Source organism: Cervus canadensis, chromosome 12 (assembly GCF_019320065.1).
Source record: "Cervus canadensis isolate Bull #8, Minnesota chromosome 12, ASM1932006v1, whole genome shotgun sequence".
In the NCBI taxonomy this organism is placed as follows: Eukaryota; Metazoa; Chordata; class Mammalia; order Artiodactyla; family Cervidae; genus Cervus; species Cervus canadensis.
The window spans coordinates 57,807,974-57,826,038 of record NC_057397.1 but is presented as its reverse complement, the minus strand read 5'-3'; the positions used below and the strand labels follow the sequence as shown (position 1 = coordinate 57,826,038).

The window sequence follows — 18,065 nt, the reverse complement described above, 5'->3', positions numbered from 1 at the left end:
ATTCCTTCTCACTGATATCCATCTATTGGGCCCACCATAACTTCCCAGAACCTGGCTGGGTCTGTAAAGAGAACCCTGCTGCTGAATCTGGCCTCAGTAGCCTCACCATTCTGTTGGAAACTGCCACATTGTTATTATTGGTATAGCAACACTTCTGTCCTGCCTGACTGCAGCCAGAGGTGAGGAAAGTTGCTCATACTTCAGCCTGACCCTAGCTGGTGGGTGACCAGGGTATCTGAGGATGTTTCTTCCAGAATGGACAAAGGAGGACAGAAGAGGTTAGAGAAGGATAATTATCAATGAGAAGTCAAGGGTGACTTCTACCACTGAATGTTGCTTAGCCTCCTGAACCTCAGTTTTCTCATCTGTGAATGGGGCAAGCAGTTGTTGTTGTTCTGTTGCCAAGTTGTGTCCAACTCTTCGTGACCTCAAGGACTGCAGCATGCCAGGCTTCTCTGTCCCTCACCATTTCCCTGAGCCTGCCCAAGTTCATGTCAGTTGAATCAGTGATGCCATCGAACCATCTCATCCTCTGTTGCCTCTTCTCCTGCCTTCAATCTTTCCCAGCATCAGGGTCTTTCAATTTCCACAGGATTGCCAAGAGGGCAGAGAGTGTGTATGCAAGACTATTTGGTTCCTAGAGTTTTGCAAGTTTTACGACTCATTATGAAGCAGGGGTTCTTAATTTTTGAGTCATGGGTCCCTGGGGTGATGTATTCAGAGGTAGTAGGATAAATGCTTTGAATCCGATGATACCTATGATTCCTTCTCATCTCTCTTATCCTCCCCCCACCAAATGTCATCTCCTAAAAAAAGAACTTGTCCACGGTGCCAGGGTTTGATCCAGGTGTTCCTGGACCCAAAGTCTCTACAGTGTTCAGTTAAGCCTTGCCATCTATCTCCAGGCTGTCCTCAAAGCCTCCACCTGTGTGGTTCGCTGGCCTCTGCACCCCACCCGCCCACCTCCCCCCGCTCCACCGGCGACTGATCCACGCGGTCCGCACAGCCCCGCGAGGGTCCCGGCGGGCGGGGCGGCCGCAGGACGGGGCGGGCTCGGCTGTCGGCCCGCCCCACTTCGGGATCGGGGTGGGGGCTCCGACCTATTACTGGATGGAAACTCTGGTGTCCGGAGGGGCGGGAGGGAGAGGGGGGAGAGAGGGGAGAGAGGGAAGCGTGCGAGTGAAAGGCGCATTCATGCAACCGGCGGCGGTGGCCTCGGAGCGCGGCGGGGCCAGACTGTGATCACGTCGTCCGGGCTCCCGGGTCTCTCCTCCCCAGCTCCGTGAGTCCCGGGGCCGCCGCGCGCCATGCGCCCCCAGGGCCCCGCCGCCTCCCCGCGGCGGCTCCTTGGCCTTCTGCTGCTCCTGCTGCTGCAGCCGCGGGCGCCGTCGAGCGCCTCCGAGACGCCCAAAGGGAAGCAAAAGGCTCTGCTCCGGCAGAGGGAGGTGGTGGACCTGGTGAGTCGGGTGGAGGGGACAGAGCCGCGGAGCAGGGCCAGGGAAGGGGATGGGGGGCTTGCCTGCCCCTGGGGGTCCCGTTTGTCCGAGTCTGCGGGTAAGAAAGGACCTGGACTCTGCGGATGGTGGAGTCCCGGAACTCGCAAGGGAGACTGGTCTGAGAGGGCCGTCGTGGACCACAGATGCGCCGTGGGTTGGGTGGGACGCCCGGAGTACAAGGAGTCGCCCAATAATTTCTGACCTCTGCGCCGCCCCCGCTCGTCCCCCGCCTCCAGAGACGGAGAGGGTTTGGGCTGCAATGAGGATAGAATAAGGAGCTTGGGAGGTTAGAACGTAGGCCAAGGAGCTGTCTGCGAGACCCTGGATTCGCTAATCCCCTGGGTGGGCCTGGGCCAGGGACTTGCAACGTGTCCTTTGTTGGGGCTGGTGGCCACGTCCGCCAGCGGGATAGAATAACAACCCTCACCCAGTATCGGTCCAACTCTTTGTAACTTGATGACAGTGAGTCATGTTGGGTCATCTTCCTAGGGAGTATGTGCTGCAGTTTACTTTGTCACAGCTGGGCCAGGAATAGCTCAGAGGGTTTATGATCAGAAGAGAAAATGAAGGGGCCCAGCACTAGCCCTCCAAGGACCCATTTCATTGTTGTATTTAGACAGATGGGCAGTCAGTCCTTCCAGACACGCTGGGTCTTCAGCCTGTGCCACCAGGTAGGAGCATGACAACTGAACTGAGGGGTCAGACAGTTCCCAGGAGAGCAATGAATAGCCCAAGTTCTTTCTTTCTTTGGTGGCCCCCATGGCATGCAGTATCCTAGTTCCCTGACCAAGGATGAACTCATGTACCCTGCATTGGAAGTGGGGAATCTTAACCACTGGACTGCCAGGGAAGTCACCCAAGTGATTTCTGAGGGACTAATCTATGGGCAGGTCTGTTTGCGTAAAGCTCTTAAAACCCTCTAAAAGTCAGCAAACCCATTGGAGGGCAGAGTGGTATTCTGCCCTTGCAGCAAGAATGATCCTTTCCAATCTATCACATTCCTTGGCATGTAATAAACTTCAGTCATTGAGCAAATATGGGTTATACAATCATTGCAGGACATAAAAGGGGCATTTTTTAAATTTTAAAATAAAAACAAACTGTTTTGAATTTTTTAAGCTGCCATTGTAAACTGAGCTAATAAACCAAGCTCCCTGGCTGCTAGTTCTATGCCAGATTCAAAAGCTCAGGAAAAAGATTCCTGCCGTTCCACACTGCACTTTTTGGTGATGTACTATGTAATTTTCCTCCACAAAGCAGACTATGTGTTCAGGGCTATAGTTCTATTTTGAGTGTCTAAATTGTTTTAAACTGTACCAAATGAATGTGGTTCATGTGCAGTCTGCATTTTACGAGTCTGTAGTTACGATACACAAAATACCCTTTTTCCCTATAAAGCTAGCAATTTTTTTCCTTTCCCTCCAAGGATTTACAGAACCTGAGGTTTCCCACAACTCTGGCCCGACTTGGAAAAGTTTATTGTGCAGCCAGGCTCAGGTGCATCCTGTAGATTGGATTTGGTTTTGCTGGGGGAAAAGAATCCTCGCAGTCATTAACGTTTCAACAGATTCTATAAAGCAGCTTCTTTGTACAGGGTTTTTCAAAGCCTTCCTTTCAAGCGTCCAGCAAGCTCTGCCCCCTGGTGGCCAGTGAAAGAAACAGGGGTCCATTCCGCAGACCTTAGTGGAAGCCCTGCATGGTAGTGATCATGTGCTGGGTTAGCATTTCAAAGTGAAAGAAGACAGATTAAAACCCGTGGAACCGAATTCAGTAAAATTATGCGGTCTCTCAATGCAGTTTTTTAGATTAAGAAGGTGAATAAAAATTCTCAACCATAGCACAGTTGATATTTGGAGCCAGGAGGTTCTTTGTTGTGGGGACAGCGCTGTGCATCTGGCATGCTTAGCAACATCCCGGCCATCTTGGGCTTCCCTGAAAGCTCAGTTGGTAAAGAATCTGCCTGCAATGCAGGAGAACCCGGTTCGATTCCTGGGTCAGGAAGATCCCCCGGAGAAGGAATAGGCTACCCACTCCAGTATTCTTGGGCTTCCCTGGTGGCTCAGCTGGTAAAGAATCCCCCTGCGTTGCAGGAGACCTAGGTTCAATCCCTGGGTTGGGAAGATCCCCTGGAGAAGGGAAAGGCAACCCACCCCAGTATTCTGGCCTGGAGAATCCCGTGGACTGTATAGTCCATGGGGTCGAAAAGAGTTGGACACAACTGAGCGACTTTCACTACCATCTACCAAGTGCCAATAGCAATCCCTCCTTCCCAAGTAGTGACAACCAAAAATGTCTTCAGACATTGCTGGGCAGCCTCTGTTATCCCGGTATCCAGTTTTGTCCCCCATTGAGAATTTATATATAGAAAAATAAAACTTTGTGTAACATCTTACTCTCAGGGAAATAATAGTGAAAAAAATTTTTTTAAATACCAGAAATGTTATTATTTCTCCCTTCCCACTTGAAATCTGTGTCTGAATATTGCATATATCTGCTACTGAAAGTAACATATCTACTTAGTGAAAATTAAAGTATATCTACTAAATCAATCTACAAAATAAGATTAAAGTATATCTACAAAAAAAATGGAAATTAAGCATAAAATAAACCAAACTATAATGTTTTGTACTTTGGCATGTCTTCAGATACTTTTGCAATTTGTTCAATACATTTCTTATTTCTCTGGCAGCAAATGCATAGAAGTGTCTCTTTTTTGTTTTTTGCTTGAAGTCAGGAAAATATCAGTGGTGGAAGTCACAAAAATCATTTAGCAAAATAAAACTCAAATTGGTGATGTGAGGAGATTGATCGGCAAACATTAGATAATAAGGACCTTTTCTAGGTAGTGTCATTATTGACTTTTTTAAAAACATGTTTATTTATTTGGCTGTACTGGGTCTTAGTTGCCATATATGGGATCTTCCATCTTTGTTTTGGCATACAAGGTCTTTCGTTTCGGCATATGGGATTTAGTTCTCTGACCAGGAATCAAACCTGGGCCCCCTGCATTGGAAGCTCAGAGTCTTAGCTGCTGGACCACCAGGGAAGTGCCTGAATTTTATAATATGACCATATCCAATCCTGGATGCTAAAATTCAAAAATAAGATTTGAAGTTATTTTAATATGTAATTTGATTTTTTTGTTGTTGTTCTCACTGGACAGTAGATTTATACAGAATGATAGTATCAGATCATTTATACAAATAGGGATTTTAAAGTAACATTTTAAATAAATTGGGTTTGGGGCTTGAAGGGTCTAATAAATGGACCAGTTCAGGAATAGGCATGAGAATTAGGCCGATGGAGATGCAGTTTTACCACTGATGCAACTGTTTTGCTGTGTGTGGCTCATGGCTTATGTGTGTTAGCTGGCGAGTTTGCTAATGCTCTCTTCCCCAGGTCTGGTGCCCTGGGTAACTGCCTCACACAGTCTTAGGGGAATAATAAGAATAATCATGGCTGAAAAATATAATATTTACTGCGTGCCAGGTACCGCTGTAGCACATTTTATGTATCATCTCACTTAAATCTCCTACGCGGTAAGAATCTTTATTATTTTCCCCCACGTTTTAGATTAGGAAACAGGCATTGAAGTGTTCAATGACTTGTCCTATCTCACATAGCTTGTAAGTGGTGGAGCCAAGATTAAAATCCAGAGAATATGACTAGAATCCTTTGCTCAACTTCTACATCATATTACTGCACCACTCCCCAAGAGAAAGAGAGAGAATCATAGCACTTAAGAGTTTGATAGGGGCTTCCCTGGTGGCTCAGTGGTAAAGAATCCGCCTGCCAATGCAGAAGACACAGGTTCGATCCCTGATCAGAGAAGATCCCACCTGCCGCGGAGCAACTAAGCCTGTGCACAACTGTTGAGTCTGTGCTCCAGAGCCTGGAAACCACAGCTACTGAGCCTATGAGCCACATGTACTGAAGCCTGTGCGCCTAGAGCCAGTGCTCTGCAACAAGAGAAGCCACTGCAGTGAGAAACCTGTGCACCTTAACCAGAGAGCAGTCCCCACACGCTGCAACTAGAGAAAAGCTTGCATAGCAATGAAGACCCAACACAACCACAAATAAATAAATCAAGTTACCAAAAATTTTTTGATAGATTACTGTTCCCCTCTTAAAGACTAACTAATGGACACTTGCAATGAAGTCACATACTCCTACTCCTTGGCAGGGTGGGCTAGGTGGATTTGGAGGCCAGAAGTGTTCCCCTAGTGACACTTCCTCCACATGAAAATAAGAGGAGAAGAAGGTTTGCTTATCCAGCTTAGAGATATTGCCAGTGTGAAATAAGTATTGAGTTAAGATTTTATTTAATAATTGTATCTCTAAGAATTTATCTTAGAGAAATAATTCCAAAAAAAGAATAAAGCTACGTAGATAAAGACTTAGCAATCCCAAACTAGTGCAATGTTTGCATAAAACTGTAGTTCTGAAATCCAGTTCCTTTACAATATATAAGGTTAGAAGAATAAGCGTTATATCAAATTATGTTCACTTTGGAATACAGCCATTTAAAAATTACGTATACTTTTAATGAGCAGTTGGAGAAGGAAATGGTAACCTAATCCGGTATTCTTGCCTGGGAAATCCCATGGCCTGGTGGGGTACAGTCCATGGGGTCACAAAACAGTTGGCCATGACTTCGTGACTAAAACATCAATTGACAATGAGCAGTAGGAAAAAGCAGACAAATGAAAATATTTTCTCTTTTTTGTTGTTTGATGTGTGTGTGTGTGTGTGTGTGTGTAAGGTCTGTGCAAAAAAAAAAAAATAGAATAGGAAAGAAATTCCAATATTTTAGGAATAACTTTAAAAATCAGTTCTTTATGTATATGGGATTTCCCTGGTGGTCCTGTGTTTAAGACTCTGAGCTTCCAATGCTACAGGTGCAGGTTTGATCCCTGGTCAGGGAACTAAAACCCCATATGTACATGTATATGTATATATATATACATTATTGACTTATCTGGAACACTGGCAACTGGTTCCCGTCGAAGGGATTCTTGACTCCTAGGGCTCAAAATAAATGCAGTTCTAATCAGACTAAGTCTTTGAATCTGAGGTGGTGAGAGATTTTCCCCCTTTCTTTTTTCTGCTGCAGTACAATGGCATGTGCCTACAAGGGCCGGCGGGGGTGCCTGGGCGAGACGGGAGCCCCGGGGCCAATGGCATCCCTGGTACCCCCGGGATCCCAGGTCGAGATGGATTCAAAGGAGAGAAGGGGGAATGCCTGAGGGAAGTCTTCGAGGAGTCCTGGACACCTAACTACAAGCAGTGTTCATGGAGTTCACTGAATTATGGCATAGATCTTGGAAAAATTGCTGTAAGTCTAGTCTGAATTATTGTAAAGTTGAAATAAAACTTAAAGGTTTTCATAGTTGAGTGATCATTTTAGGTGAAATTTTATTTTTCCTAAAAGACAAAAAATATTAAGTAATGGGTATCATGTGACTTTCAACTTAGAATTAATGAAAAAATTGATAACTTCAGAATTAATTGTATAAAGGTATTTCTGAGACAAATACGTCACTGAATTATTTCAACCCTAAGAACACTTAAAATAACTTACTCTTTTTTTTTTTCTCAATGGAAACTGTCTGGGTTGGACAGTAAGTAACTTTCCATTCTTGTCCTAAAGTGAATTTAAATTAATTCAAGAAATTCTGCTGTGGTTCCAGACATAAAGGTGGAAAGAAATCTCCAAGAAATTACTGCATGATTGGAATTATCTAGAGGTGGGAAGTCCAGTGGTATTTGTCCTTATTCTGGGTAGCAGACCCAGCTTAAAATTATTTGGCCTATGGGAGTAGAATGGGCTAGAGATGTACTACAGTGATCATTTTAAATTATTCAGCAATATTTAGGAAGAAAAATTACTCAAAATAGCCTGTCTTGCCATGCATTTGAATTAATGATTCAATCACTTTGTTTAGTGTTTGCTTCCAAAGTAACTGGCAAGTCCCTTGGATGGCATAGAGTTGAAGCTGGTGCCATTTCAAGCCTCTTTCTTCTTTTGTTGACCAACTCTACACATGGTTCCATATCCACAATATATTATTCCTTGATATTAACCACTACTACCACCAGGCAAATAGAAGAAATTTTATTTTCCAAAAACTCTCAGGTTCTAAGTAGCAACCTGTATATTTTCCCTGCTCCTCATCTTACCTCTTTAGTGTCTGCTCTGTTATTTATAAAAATGTTTGAGATGGTCTTGATTTGATTTCTGTGTGATAGAATATCCATTTAGCTTTCATAGTTTGGTGACTATGACCAGTTATACTTTCATATATGATTTCTTAGAAAGCATTTTGTTAAAGTGTTGCCTACTTCTTTGAACACTTGACATTATAGACTGGTTGCTTTTCATCAAAATTTTGCTGGTGGAGTTCTCTTTAAAAACTTTCCCTATGGATTCTGAATTATTAATATGTTTCCAGTTTCCTTTTGGTGGTCAGAATGGGCTTGGGAGCCTTTTGCAAGTAAAAGATAGTAGCACCATGAGTCAGCAGACAAATTTTGCAAGGACCAGTTAGAGGAAAAAGCCCTCAGTCTTATCAGTGTGTCATAGAGTTAAAGACTAAAAACCCCGCCTGCACTTTACTCCTGATACTGTTTTCTGGTGCTTGAAATGAAACAGGTCAGAGTAATATATATGGGCAGTGCTAGTCTAGAATGTAAGTTCCATGATGGCAGGGATTCCATTTTGTTTACTGCTGTTATCTGTAGCATCCAAAATATAGGAAATAATTTTGGAAGAAAAAGAAAAGTAAATATATAGATTGGTTTAGTCTAAAATTCTGAAATCTGGCTGTTTTTGTAAAACTGAGAGATACCCTCAATGGAGTGAATAATTCTAAGAAAGCCATATTTCAATTTTCTTAGAGTTTCTAATATCAGTGTCTCTTACCATCTTGCAGAGAACTGGTTTGCCTCTGTAAAAGCTAAGCCTTTTAAATGTACTTTGGGAAAAAGAATAGTTGAATAAAATTCACAACATAGTTTGAAAGCATCTTTTTAATTAAAAATGAAAATGCTAATTAAACCCTATTTCTGTGTTTGTGATAGGAATGTACATTCACAAAGATGCGTTCGAACAGTGCCCTGAGAGTTTTGTTCAGCGGCTCACTTCGGTTAAAATGCAGAAGTGCATGCTGTCAGCGTTGGTATTTCACATTCAATGGAGCTGAGTGTTCAGGGCCACTTCCTATTGAAGCCATAATTTATTTGGACCAAGGAAGCCCTGAATTGAATTCAACAATTAATATTCATCGCACTTCTTCTGGTACGTAGAATAGTGACGTTGCAGAATGTGCCTCAGATCTTTAGCGACACGATTAGTTTTGAGTCCACTCTGACGGTAGGTCATCACAGGCTTTCTGTGTATATAGTTCTCCACCTGGGTTGCACTTCAGAATTTCCTGTAGATCTTTTTAAAAAATAGGTGGATGCCTGAATCCCATCTCTGATCAACTGAATCAGAATCTCATGGTTAGAACCCAGCCGCTGCGTTTTTTCTAAAAAGATCACAAGGTTGAAAATCACTGAGTTAGACGAAATGGCAAAATAGCCAGTAATGCCGTAGAGCAGTGGTTTTCAACCTTGTCCCTACCTTGTGTTCAGCTGGGGAACTTGGAAAATTCGCCATGCCTGGGTACCACTCTTCTATGGAGTCTGACTTAGTAGGTCTGGTTGCATCCCACGTGGCAGAACTTCCCAAGTCTCTCCTGGTTATCCTAATGTCCTCCAAGGTTGAGAACACTAGCATAGACTGATAAGGAGGCTGATTTCTCTGCCTGTTCTTTAAAATAGTAGGTACAGTCTGCTGCATCTGTGAGAGAACATTTCTATATTGTTTCTGTATTCTCTGCTTGCTTCTACTGGTATGAGAGAAGGAACATTCGATTAAACCAGTGGTTACTTAGGCTGTTAAAAAAAAAAAAAACCTGGGACTTCCCTGGTGGTCCAGTGGTTAAAATGCCATGCTTCCTCTGTAGAGGGCACAGGTTCCATCCTTGGTTGGGAAGATCCTGTATGCCTCTCCGCACAACCGAAAAAAAAAACCAAACAGATAAACAAAAAAAAAGTAAAACTGTTGGGGTTTTTATGTTTTTTTTGGGGGGGGAGGGTTGATTTGTTTCATTGTATTTTAAGGTTCATTGAAAAAGTTTAGAAGCTACAAAAAAGTAGAAGTGGAACAAACCATTAGGTTGGTGCAAATGTAATTGCAGTTTTGGACTGTGAATTTTAAATCATTATAACTAGGTTCAAACACATTTTTATTAATCAAAGTAGGGACCATTATAATCAACACATTTTTGCCAATAAGAAATGTTTGTTTATTCCTGTAGTGTAAGAATTCGTGCTTTGGGATTTGATGAACTCTTGGAGATCATTTTCTGCCTCTTGCTGGTTGTGGAAGTGTTTACTGTGCAAAAAATTCTAGATGCCTGAAGAAGTGGTAGTAGGTTGGCAAGAGGTCAGGTAAATATGGCAGATGAGCCAAAACTTTGTAGCCCAATTCATTCAGCTTCTGAAGTGGTGGTTGTGCAATGTGCAATCAGGAATTGTCATGGAGAAGAATTGTGCCCATTCTGTTGACCAGTGCCAGCTGCAGGCATTGTAGTTTTCTGTGCATCTCATCAATTCTCGGGCTTCCCAGATGGCTCAAATGGTAAAGAATCTGCCTGCAATGCAGGAGACCCAGGTTTGATCCTTGGGTTGGGAAGATTCCCTGGAGAAGGGCATGGCCACCCACTCCAGTATTCTTGCCTGGAGAATCCCATGGACAGAGGGGCCAGATGGGCTACAGTCCATGGGGTCGCAAAGAGTCAGACACGACTGAGCGACTAACACTTTCACTTTCATCAAGCATACTTCTTGGATGTAATGGTTTCCCCAGGATTCAGAAAGCTGTAGTGGGTCAGACCAGCAGCAAACTACCAAACAGTGACCAGGCCCTTTTCTGTAGTGCAAATTTAGCTTTGTGAAGTACTTTGGAGCTTTTTCTCGGTCCAACCACTGAGCTGGCCACTGCTGGTTGTCATATACAATTCACTTTTCGTCCCACATCACAATCTGATTGAGAAATGCTTCGTTGTTGTTGCATAGAATAAGAGAAGATGACACTTCAAAAATGACAATTTTTAAAATTTTTGGTTAGCTCATGAGGCACCTGCTTATCAACCTTTTTCACATTTCCAATTTGCTTCAAATGCCAAATGACTGTACAGTGGTCGACATTGAGTTCTTTGGCAACTTCTTGGGAAGCTGTAAGAGGATCATCAAAGCTGGTCATTGTCAACTTCCAATGGCTGGCCACTACACTCCTCATCTTCAAGGCTCTCATCTCCTTTGCAAAACCTCTTGAACCACCACTGCACTGTATGATCATTAGCAGTTCCTGGGCCAAATGCATTGTTGATATTGCGAGTTGTCTCCGCTGCTTTATGACCCATTTGAACTTGAATAAGAAAATCACTCGAACTTGATTTTTGTCTAACATCATTTCCATAATCTAAAATACATATAAAATACACTACAAGTAATAAGTGATTATTCAACATTCAGAAAATTAAGATCATGGCATCCAGTCCCATCACCTCATAGCAAATAGATGGGGAAACAAAGGAAACAGTGAGAGGCTCTATTTTCTTGGGCTCCAAAATCACTACAGATGGTGACTGCAGCCGTGAAATGAAAAGACACTTGCTCCTTGGAAGAAAAACTATGACCAACTAAGACAGAAATATTAAAAAGCAGAGACATTACTTTGCCAACAAAAGTCCGTCTAGTCAAAGCTATGGTTTTTCCAGTAGTCATGTATGGATCTGAGAGTTAGACTACAAAGAAAGCTGAGTGCTGAAGAATTGATGCTTTTGAACTGTGGTGTTGGAGAAGACTCTTGAGAGTCCCTTGGACAGCAAGGAGATCCAACCAGTTCATCCTAAAGGAGATCAGTCCTGGGTGTTCACTGCAAGGACTGATGCTGAAGCTGAAACTCCAGTACTTTGGCCACCTGATGTGAAGTGACTCATTAGAAAAGACCCTGATGCTGGGAAAGATTGAAGGCAGGAGGAGAAGGGGATGACAAAGGTTGAGATGGTTAGATGGCATCACCAACTCAATGGACATGAATTTGAGCAAGCTCCGGGAGTTGGTGATGGACAGGAAAGCCTGGCGTGCTGCAGTCCGTGGGGTCACAAAGAGTCGGACATGATTGAGTGACAGAACTGAACTGAATGTCATTAGCAAAAAAGCATAAAGTGAGAAATGCACATTAAAATGATGTCTAACATAACCACATTTATTTAAGAATGTATTCCAATATCTAATGGCAAAGTTCAACAATGAAAAACCACAACTACTTTTGCATCAACCTAATATTAATGTCATCACCCAGATACACCACTATCAGTATTTGACTGACAGTTCTTTTGCTTTCTTGAGTTGTGTGTGTGTGTGTGTGTGTATGTGTGTGTGTGTGTGTGTGTGTGTGTGTGTGGCAAGTGAGGTGTGGGGGTGACCTACCTTAACACCATGTACCAGGAGAATCACAAGGTGTATATATCACTAGCTTCATTTCCCAGATTACTTGAAAATTTCTCTCTGATTTTATACTTTAGAATGGAGAGGGAAGAGAAGAGATACCCTCACTGCTAATCAGAAGAAATATTTCGGCATTCTTAGGGATCCAAGCCAGATACTGATCCCCAAATTAATATAGCGCATTTATTGCTAAGGAATCAAGGGCATTCCTTCCATTTTCTTCTTCAAATCCACACAGTATCCTCAAGACATAAAGAAGATATTTTAACCTCTTCTCTCTGCACATACAGAAGGCCCAGGGAAAGAAAGTAACCTGAACAGGAGAATCAGTGTCCTGGTGAACAGACGCCAAGACATGCTCTTGTCTCTCAAGACAGGTTTGATCAGAATGAAAAGCCTCTTCACTAAGTTCTGTGCTGTAAAGGGAGACGTGCTTTTCATATGAGAAGCAGTCACTAAAATTTTAAATATTTTGGTATCTAAAATTTGATTAGGAAGTGGTATGTGTTCAAATAGTAGTCGAATGCATCTAGAGATTATCAGACTAAGTGAACTAAGTCAGAAAAAGACAAATACCATAAGATATCTCTAATATGTGAACTCTAAAACATGGCACAAATGAATCTATCTACAAAACAGAAACAGACTCACCAACATAGAGAACTGACTTTTGGTTGCCAAGGGGGAGGCAAGGACTGGGAGTGTGGGATTAGCAGATGTAAACTATTACATATAGGATGGATAAACAACAAGTCCTACTGTATAGCACAGGAAACTATGTTCAGTATCTTATGATAAACCGTAATGGAAAAGAATAGGAAAAAAAGAATGTGTGTAACTGAGTCACTTTGTGGTACTTACTGCAGAGAGTGGCCCAGCATTGTAACTGAACTATACTTACATTTTAAAGGTTAAATTATAAAGTTCAAAAGATATGTTGTAAAGCAACTATGCTCCAATAAAAGTTAAAAAATGAAATCCATAAATAAAAATAAAATAGTAGTTTATGTAAGCAACTTACTATTGTATTATTTTTAAAGTTTTTATGTTAATATCTTGCTATTATGTAAGCCCTCAGGCCTAGGAACTGTCACCTATACATACACACACTTCATAAATTATTTAACATAGCATTTACCAACCACGTTATAGAAACTCATTTGGTATGATCAGTTGGGTAAAATGTCAGAAGTAATTTGTTATTCATGACAAATTTTGTCTTAAGATGAATTAAAGGTTGCCTCAATAGTGAATTTACTTTCCTTGCACACCGATACTCTCTTGAGAGAAAGAAAAGGAATACACTTATATTTTGCACATCAGAGGATGACATTAAGCCTTAAATATGCCCATCAGAGTTTAGAATATCATCTTACCTGTATCTAGAAGGAAAACAAGTTGAGGACCTTTAATTCAACATCTTTTAGGTGCTTACTAAGCTATTACTACTTTATTACAGCAAAAAATGTTCATTCATTCAAAAAACATTATTTTATTTATTAAAGACCATGAAGTGATCATTGACTCTCCTTGTGTGAGGATGATGCCAGACCCAACCTTGTCTGACCTGTGGAGGGAAGTGAACACATTTCTAGGCCATGGGTATTGCAGGCACGCACAGCTTAGTTCTTCTAACTTGGAAAGGGTCTTGAACCAGAGACAGGTACCTGGATTCAGTAGGACTTGCCTTCAATTCACTGATGTCACAGCTGGTAGAAGCAGATTGTTACAGGCCTACATCCCTGGGCTCAGCTTGAACATACTAACCTCAACCAAATAGGAAGACGATCCAGTCACATTCGATCATCCCCACCCCACTTATGTGTCAGGACCGTTTTCTTAAAGAATCTGCCAACCTGTGGTTCCTTTTTCCCCTGACACAGACATCAGAGGGGTTTAACTTTTGCCTATTAAAATGAACAGTAGGGGGATTATTTTTTTAATATTGGAGAAGAGGCTTGATAAGATGGAATGCAGGTTATATATATATATTAGTATGTGAAAGTCTGGAGGACCTGTGAAAAGGCACATGTTTATAAAGCAAAAAACAAAACACAGAGGAAAAATAGGATTTAGTTAGCTTGTTTTTTCACTGTGGAGGAATTTCTATGTAAAACGGGATTCCAGGTTGAAGGACTAGTATAATGAGTATGCTAGGGTTTCTTTTGACATTATAGAAGTCCTTTCTTCTGCTTAGTACCGTCAAGTATATATAGGAAAGGGCTCTCTTTATTTTTTTAACTCTTAAAATGAGACATTATTTTAATTACTTAAAATTTGATCTTTTATAAGGTGTTTTCAGTTTGGTCTGCTGATAGAAAATTAAAATATGGAGGCTTCAGGTGTAACAACTTGTCCCAAATGGTTATGTAAATTACTGATTCAGTTTATATTCAGAATTGCATTTTCATCTTCCAGTGCTCTTTTCTTCAGATGGAAAGGTCTTTCTTTAAAAAAAAAAAAGCTTACATATTGCATCAACATCTTTTTTTTTTTAAGAAAATACAACTTTATTTAATTTTTTATATTTATTTATTTTTTTGGCTGAGTTGAGTCTTAGTTGTGGCACACAAGATCTTCCTGTGCGTCATGTGAGATCTTTTGTCGAGGTGCACAGACTCTCTAGTCACGGCATGGGCTCCAGAGCATGCGGGCTTCAGTAGTTGAGGTGCAGCAGTTTACTTACCCTGGGGCATGTGGGATCTTAGTTCCTTGGTGAAGGATCGAATCCACGTCCCCTGCATTGCAAGATGGATTCTTAACCATTGGACCACAAGGGAAGTTCCCTGCATCAACATTTGGTTTTTAAAAGTGTAGGCTTGGTGCGGTGGTTCAGACTTGGTACTTTCACTCTTAGTGGCTAGGGCTCAGCCTCTGGTCGGAGAACTAAGATCCCGCAAGCCACATGGTGTGGCCAAAGGAAAAAAAATAAATGTAGGCTTCCTTTATTTAGTCATAAATAAATTGCTTTTTTTGTTTTAGGTCATCTCTGTAAGTAAACAAATTTATGGCTGAAACCTCAAAGAAAATTTCCTGTGAGCTTATACCATAGAATGGATATGTATATGTCTTTTTTAAAAAATTTTTTTAAAATTCACTTATTATTTTGGCTGTGCTGGACCTTTGTTGCTGTGTAGGCTTTTCTCTAGTAATGGTACATAGGCTTCTCATTGTGGAAGCTTCCCTTGTTGCAGAGCACAGGCTCTTGGGACATGGGCCTCAGTTGCAGCACGTGGGCTCACTAGTTGTGGCTTGTGAGCTTAGGTGCTCTGTGACACGTGGGATCTTCCCAGACCAGGTATCAAACCTGTGTCTCCTGCATTGGCAGGCAGATTCTTCACCACTGAGCTCTCAGGAAAGCCCTGGATATATATATACATCTCTTAAAAATACTTACGTACTAGGAAAATGAGAACTTATCTTTATGAGACCCTTATTAAATATTAGCATTTTAAACTTACTGTACATTAACTTGATTTAATCACTAGTATGCTAAAGTAATAAAATTGAGCTGAAAGTTTTTGCCTGTTTATTCCAAAGAGATTTGTAACTCTCATCTTTGTTTTGCAGTGGAAGGACTCTGTGAAGGCATTGGTGCTGGACTAGTGGACATTGCTATCTGGGTTGGTACTTGCTCAGATTACCCGAAAGGAGATGCCTCTACAGGGTGGAATTCGGTGTCTCGCATCATTATTGAAGAGCTCCCAAAGTAAATCTTTTCATTTTCGTTCCCTACCTCTTTTTTATTATACCTTTGAATGGTTTGCTTTAGTGACACCTTAGATAATTTTTATGTGTACTTTGCTGTTGTTGTTCAGTGGCTAAGTCATGTCCAGCTCTTTGCCACCCATGGACTGCAGCACTCCAGACTTCCCTGTCCTTTATTATATCCCAGAGTTTGCTCAGCATCATGTCCATTGAGTCGGTGATGCTATCTAACCATCTCATCCTCTGCCTGTACTTTTCCTTTTGCCTGTACTTCTGAGTGAAAGAACATGACTAAATGTGTTTACAGACCAAAGTGTGATTTCACACTGTTTTTAGATCCAGTATTATTTGTTTTCCTTCAATCAAAATTATAGTTTTGAGATTTTGTAGTTAATTAAAATACTTTCTTCATTTTCCCATTCCCTATACCTGTAATTTGAAATGTTATTATGGTCTTCATTTCTTTCCTGTTCTCTTAGTATAGCACTTTTTAAAATATAAAAGCTACCAGTCTTTGTACAAGTTGTAAATGTTCAGAATTGTTTTATATCTGTGAAATAAAACTTATTTCAAACAACCTTGCTATTTTTAATGTGATTGCTACTAAAAGGAGGGTTTCTGGTATTTTATATCTGGAAAGTTGAGGATAAACCTGACTTTGTATTTATCCATTTAACAATCTTATTTTAAATTTAGTACATGTATAGTACTGTTCCATATTTTAAGAGATTCAAAGAGAAAGGAGCATTTATGTGCCAGGAAATATATTAATACTAGCACCTTAGAAATCTTTATTTAACAAAGAGTAAAGAGATGTGGACTCCAGCCTCACGTTGCTTACCATTTGGTAGGGAGGAGAGGATATACACAAAAATAGCATATATCAAAGATTACTCTGTTGATTGCAAGGAATGTTGTTGAAGGGGTGGTGTAATTCAAAGAAAGACCTATCACTTCTAGCCAAGGTGATCAGAAAGAGTTCATGATGAAAGAAATATAGGTGTAATACTGATAAGGTTAAGTAAATTCTGGGCTTGACTTGGAAGTGTCAGTATGAATTCATAAATTACTTTATCTTAAATAAAGCTGTAAAACTAACAGAATCTCCTAACTTTGATTACTTAAAAGACCTAGGAAACAATGACCAAACTAGTAATACTCTGATTGTGATCTCTACATGCCATTTCATACTATAAGGATCTAAGGTTCCTTATAGGAATGGGTGATTTCAGCTCTGGGGCAGGAAATGTACGATATGAGCCTAGAACATCTTGGCAACTGTGAATGACAACAGGATCCAAGAGCCAACATGAATTGGTTCCCACTGGCAGAGAGGATACAAATTAAGCATCAATGAAGACAATAACTGGAATGATTTGAAACACATCAGATATTATGTTTAAATGCATGAGTTCATAATAATATTAAAATTCATTTGTCAACTTAGTGGATTCCAGGAATTCGATTTGTTACTTTGAAATTTAGGGCAGGGGAGTGGAACGCAAAGCATTTGTTCTGCTTTCTCAACATGAACTGTATTTCTGGCTATCCAAATTGATGAAGAGAAAACTTCCGTGTGTGTGTGTGTGTGTGTGTGTGTGTGTGTGTAGTAATACATTGGTATACATAAACATAACAAAAGAAGAAAGTGATAGCATATCACTCTTTTCAACCCTGCACGATTAAAGGGCTCTGGCAATGGCCATCAGTGACGGATAACATTCCAAAATAAGAGAAAGACTATGTGCCCCCTAAGGAATGCACGTAGCACCACCCAGGAAGTTGTTTTACAAAGAAAAAAAAATCAAGCCTGGACCTGATTTAGCCTCCAGATATAACCGTTAAATTTTAGGAAATACAGGGGATAGAAGAATATGTTAATCGACATGTCAGCCAATCAGGCCTATGGAAAACTTGAAAGACAACTGGGTTTCTTTAATAAATACATTGCAACAAAAGAGAAAAAGAAAAACATGGATTGGAAGAGATTTGAGAGATACTGACTCCTTTCAATGTTTGGACTTTATTTGGCTACTTGGGATAATAATTTTGTGGTGTAAAATAGTATTGTGACTATTTAAAAATAGTGCTTATCATTTAGAGATACTGAAATATTCAAGATAAAGTGACATGATGTCTGGAATTTGCTTCAGAATGACCTTGAAAGGAAGAGTGGGTGACAGGAGGTCTAGATGAAATAACGTTGAAGATAGGTAGAAGTTGACCAAGGTGGGTAAAAATTGTGACAAATGGAGACTGGGATTAAGGACATTTTGAGTGGAGACCAGAACATTAGTAAGA

General features: G+C 41.0%; 1 protein-coding gene across 1 annotated transcript; it reads left to right on the top strand.

The window, feature by feature from the left end:
* The first annotated feature begins 1,145 nt into the window (after positions 1–1,145).
* Positions 1,146–16,342, top strand: CTHRC1 (collagen triple helix repeat containing 1). The gene is made up of 4 exons (XM_043483883.1): positions 1,146–1,457; positions 6,610–6,831; positions 8,577–8,793; positions 15,627–16,342. Exons 1-4 carry the CDS (start codon positions 1,308–1,310, stop codon positions 15,767–15,769), a joined length of 732 nt encoding a protein of 243 aa, XP_043339818.1. The 5' UTR covers positions 1,146–1,307; the 3' UTR covers positions 15,770–16,342.
* Positions 16,343–18,065: the final 1,723 nt, after the last annotated feature.

What these genes read in the sequence shown, in the direction of transcription:
- CTHRC1 (XM_043483883.1), top strand. Translation starts at nt 1,308, where the DNA reads ATGCGCCCCCAGGGCCCCGCCGCCTCCCCGCGGCGGCTCCTTGGCCTT. An exon ending in AGAGGGAGGTGGTGGACCTG is followed by an intron (nt 1,458 to 6,609) that starts GTGAGTCGGGTG and finishes TTTCTGCTGCAG; the next exon opens with TACAATGGCATGTGCCTACA. An exon ending in TAGATCTTGGAAAAATTGCT is followed by an intron (nt 6,832 to 8,576) that starts GTAAGTCTAGTC and finishes TGTTTGTGATAG; the next exon opens with GAATGTACATTCACAAAGAT.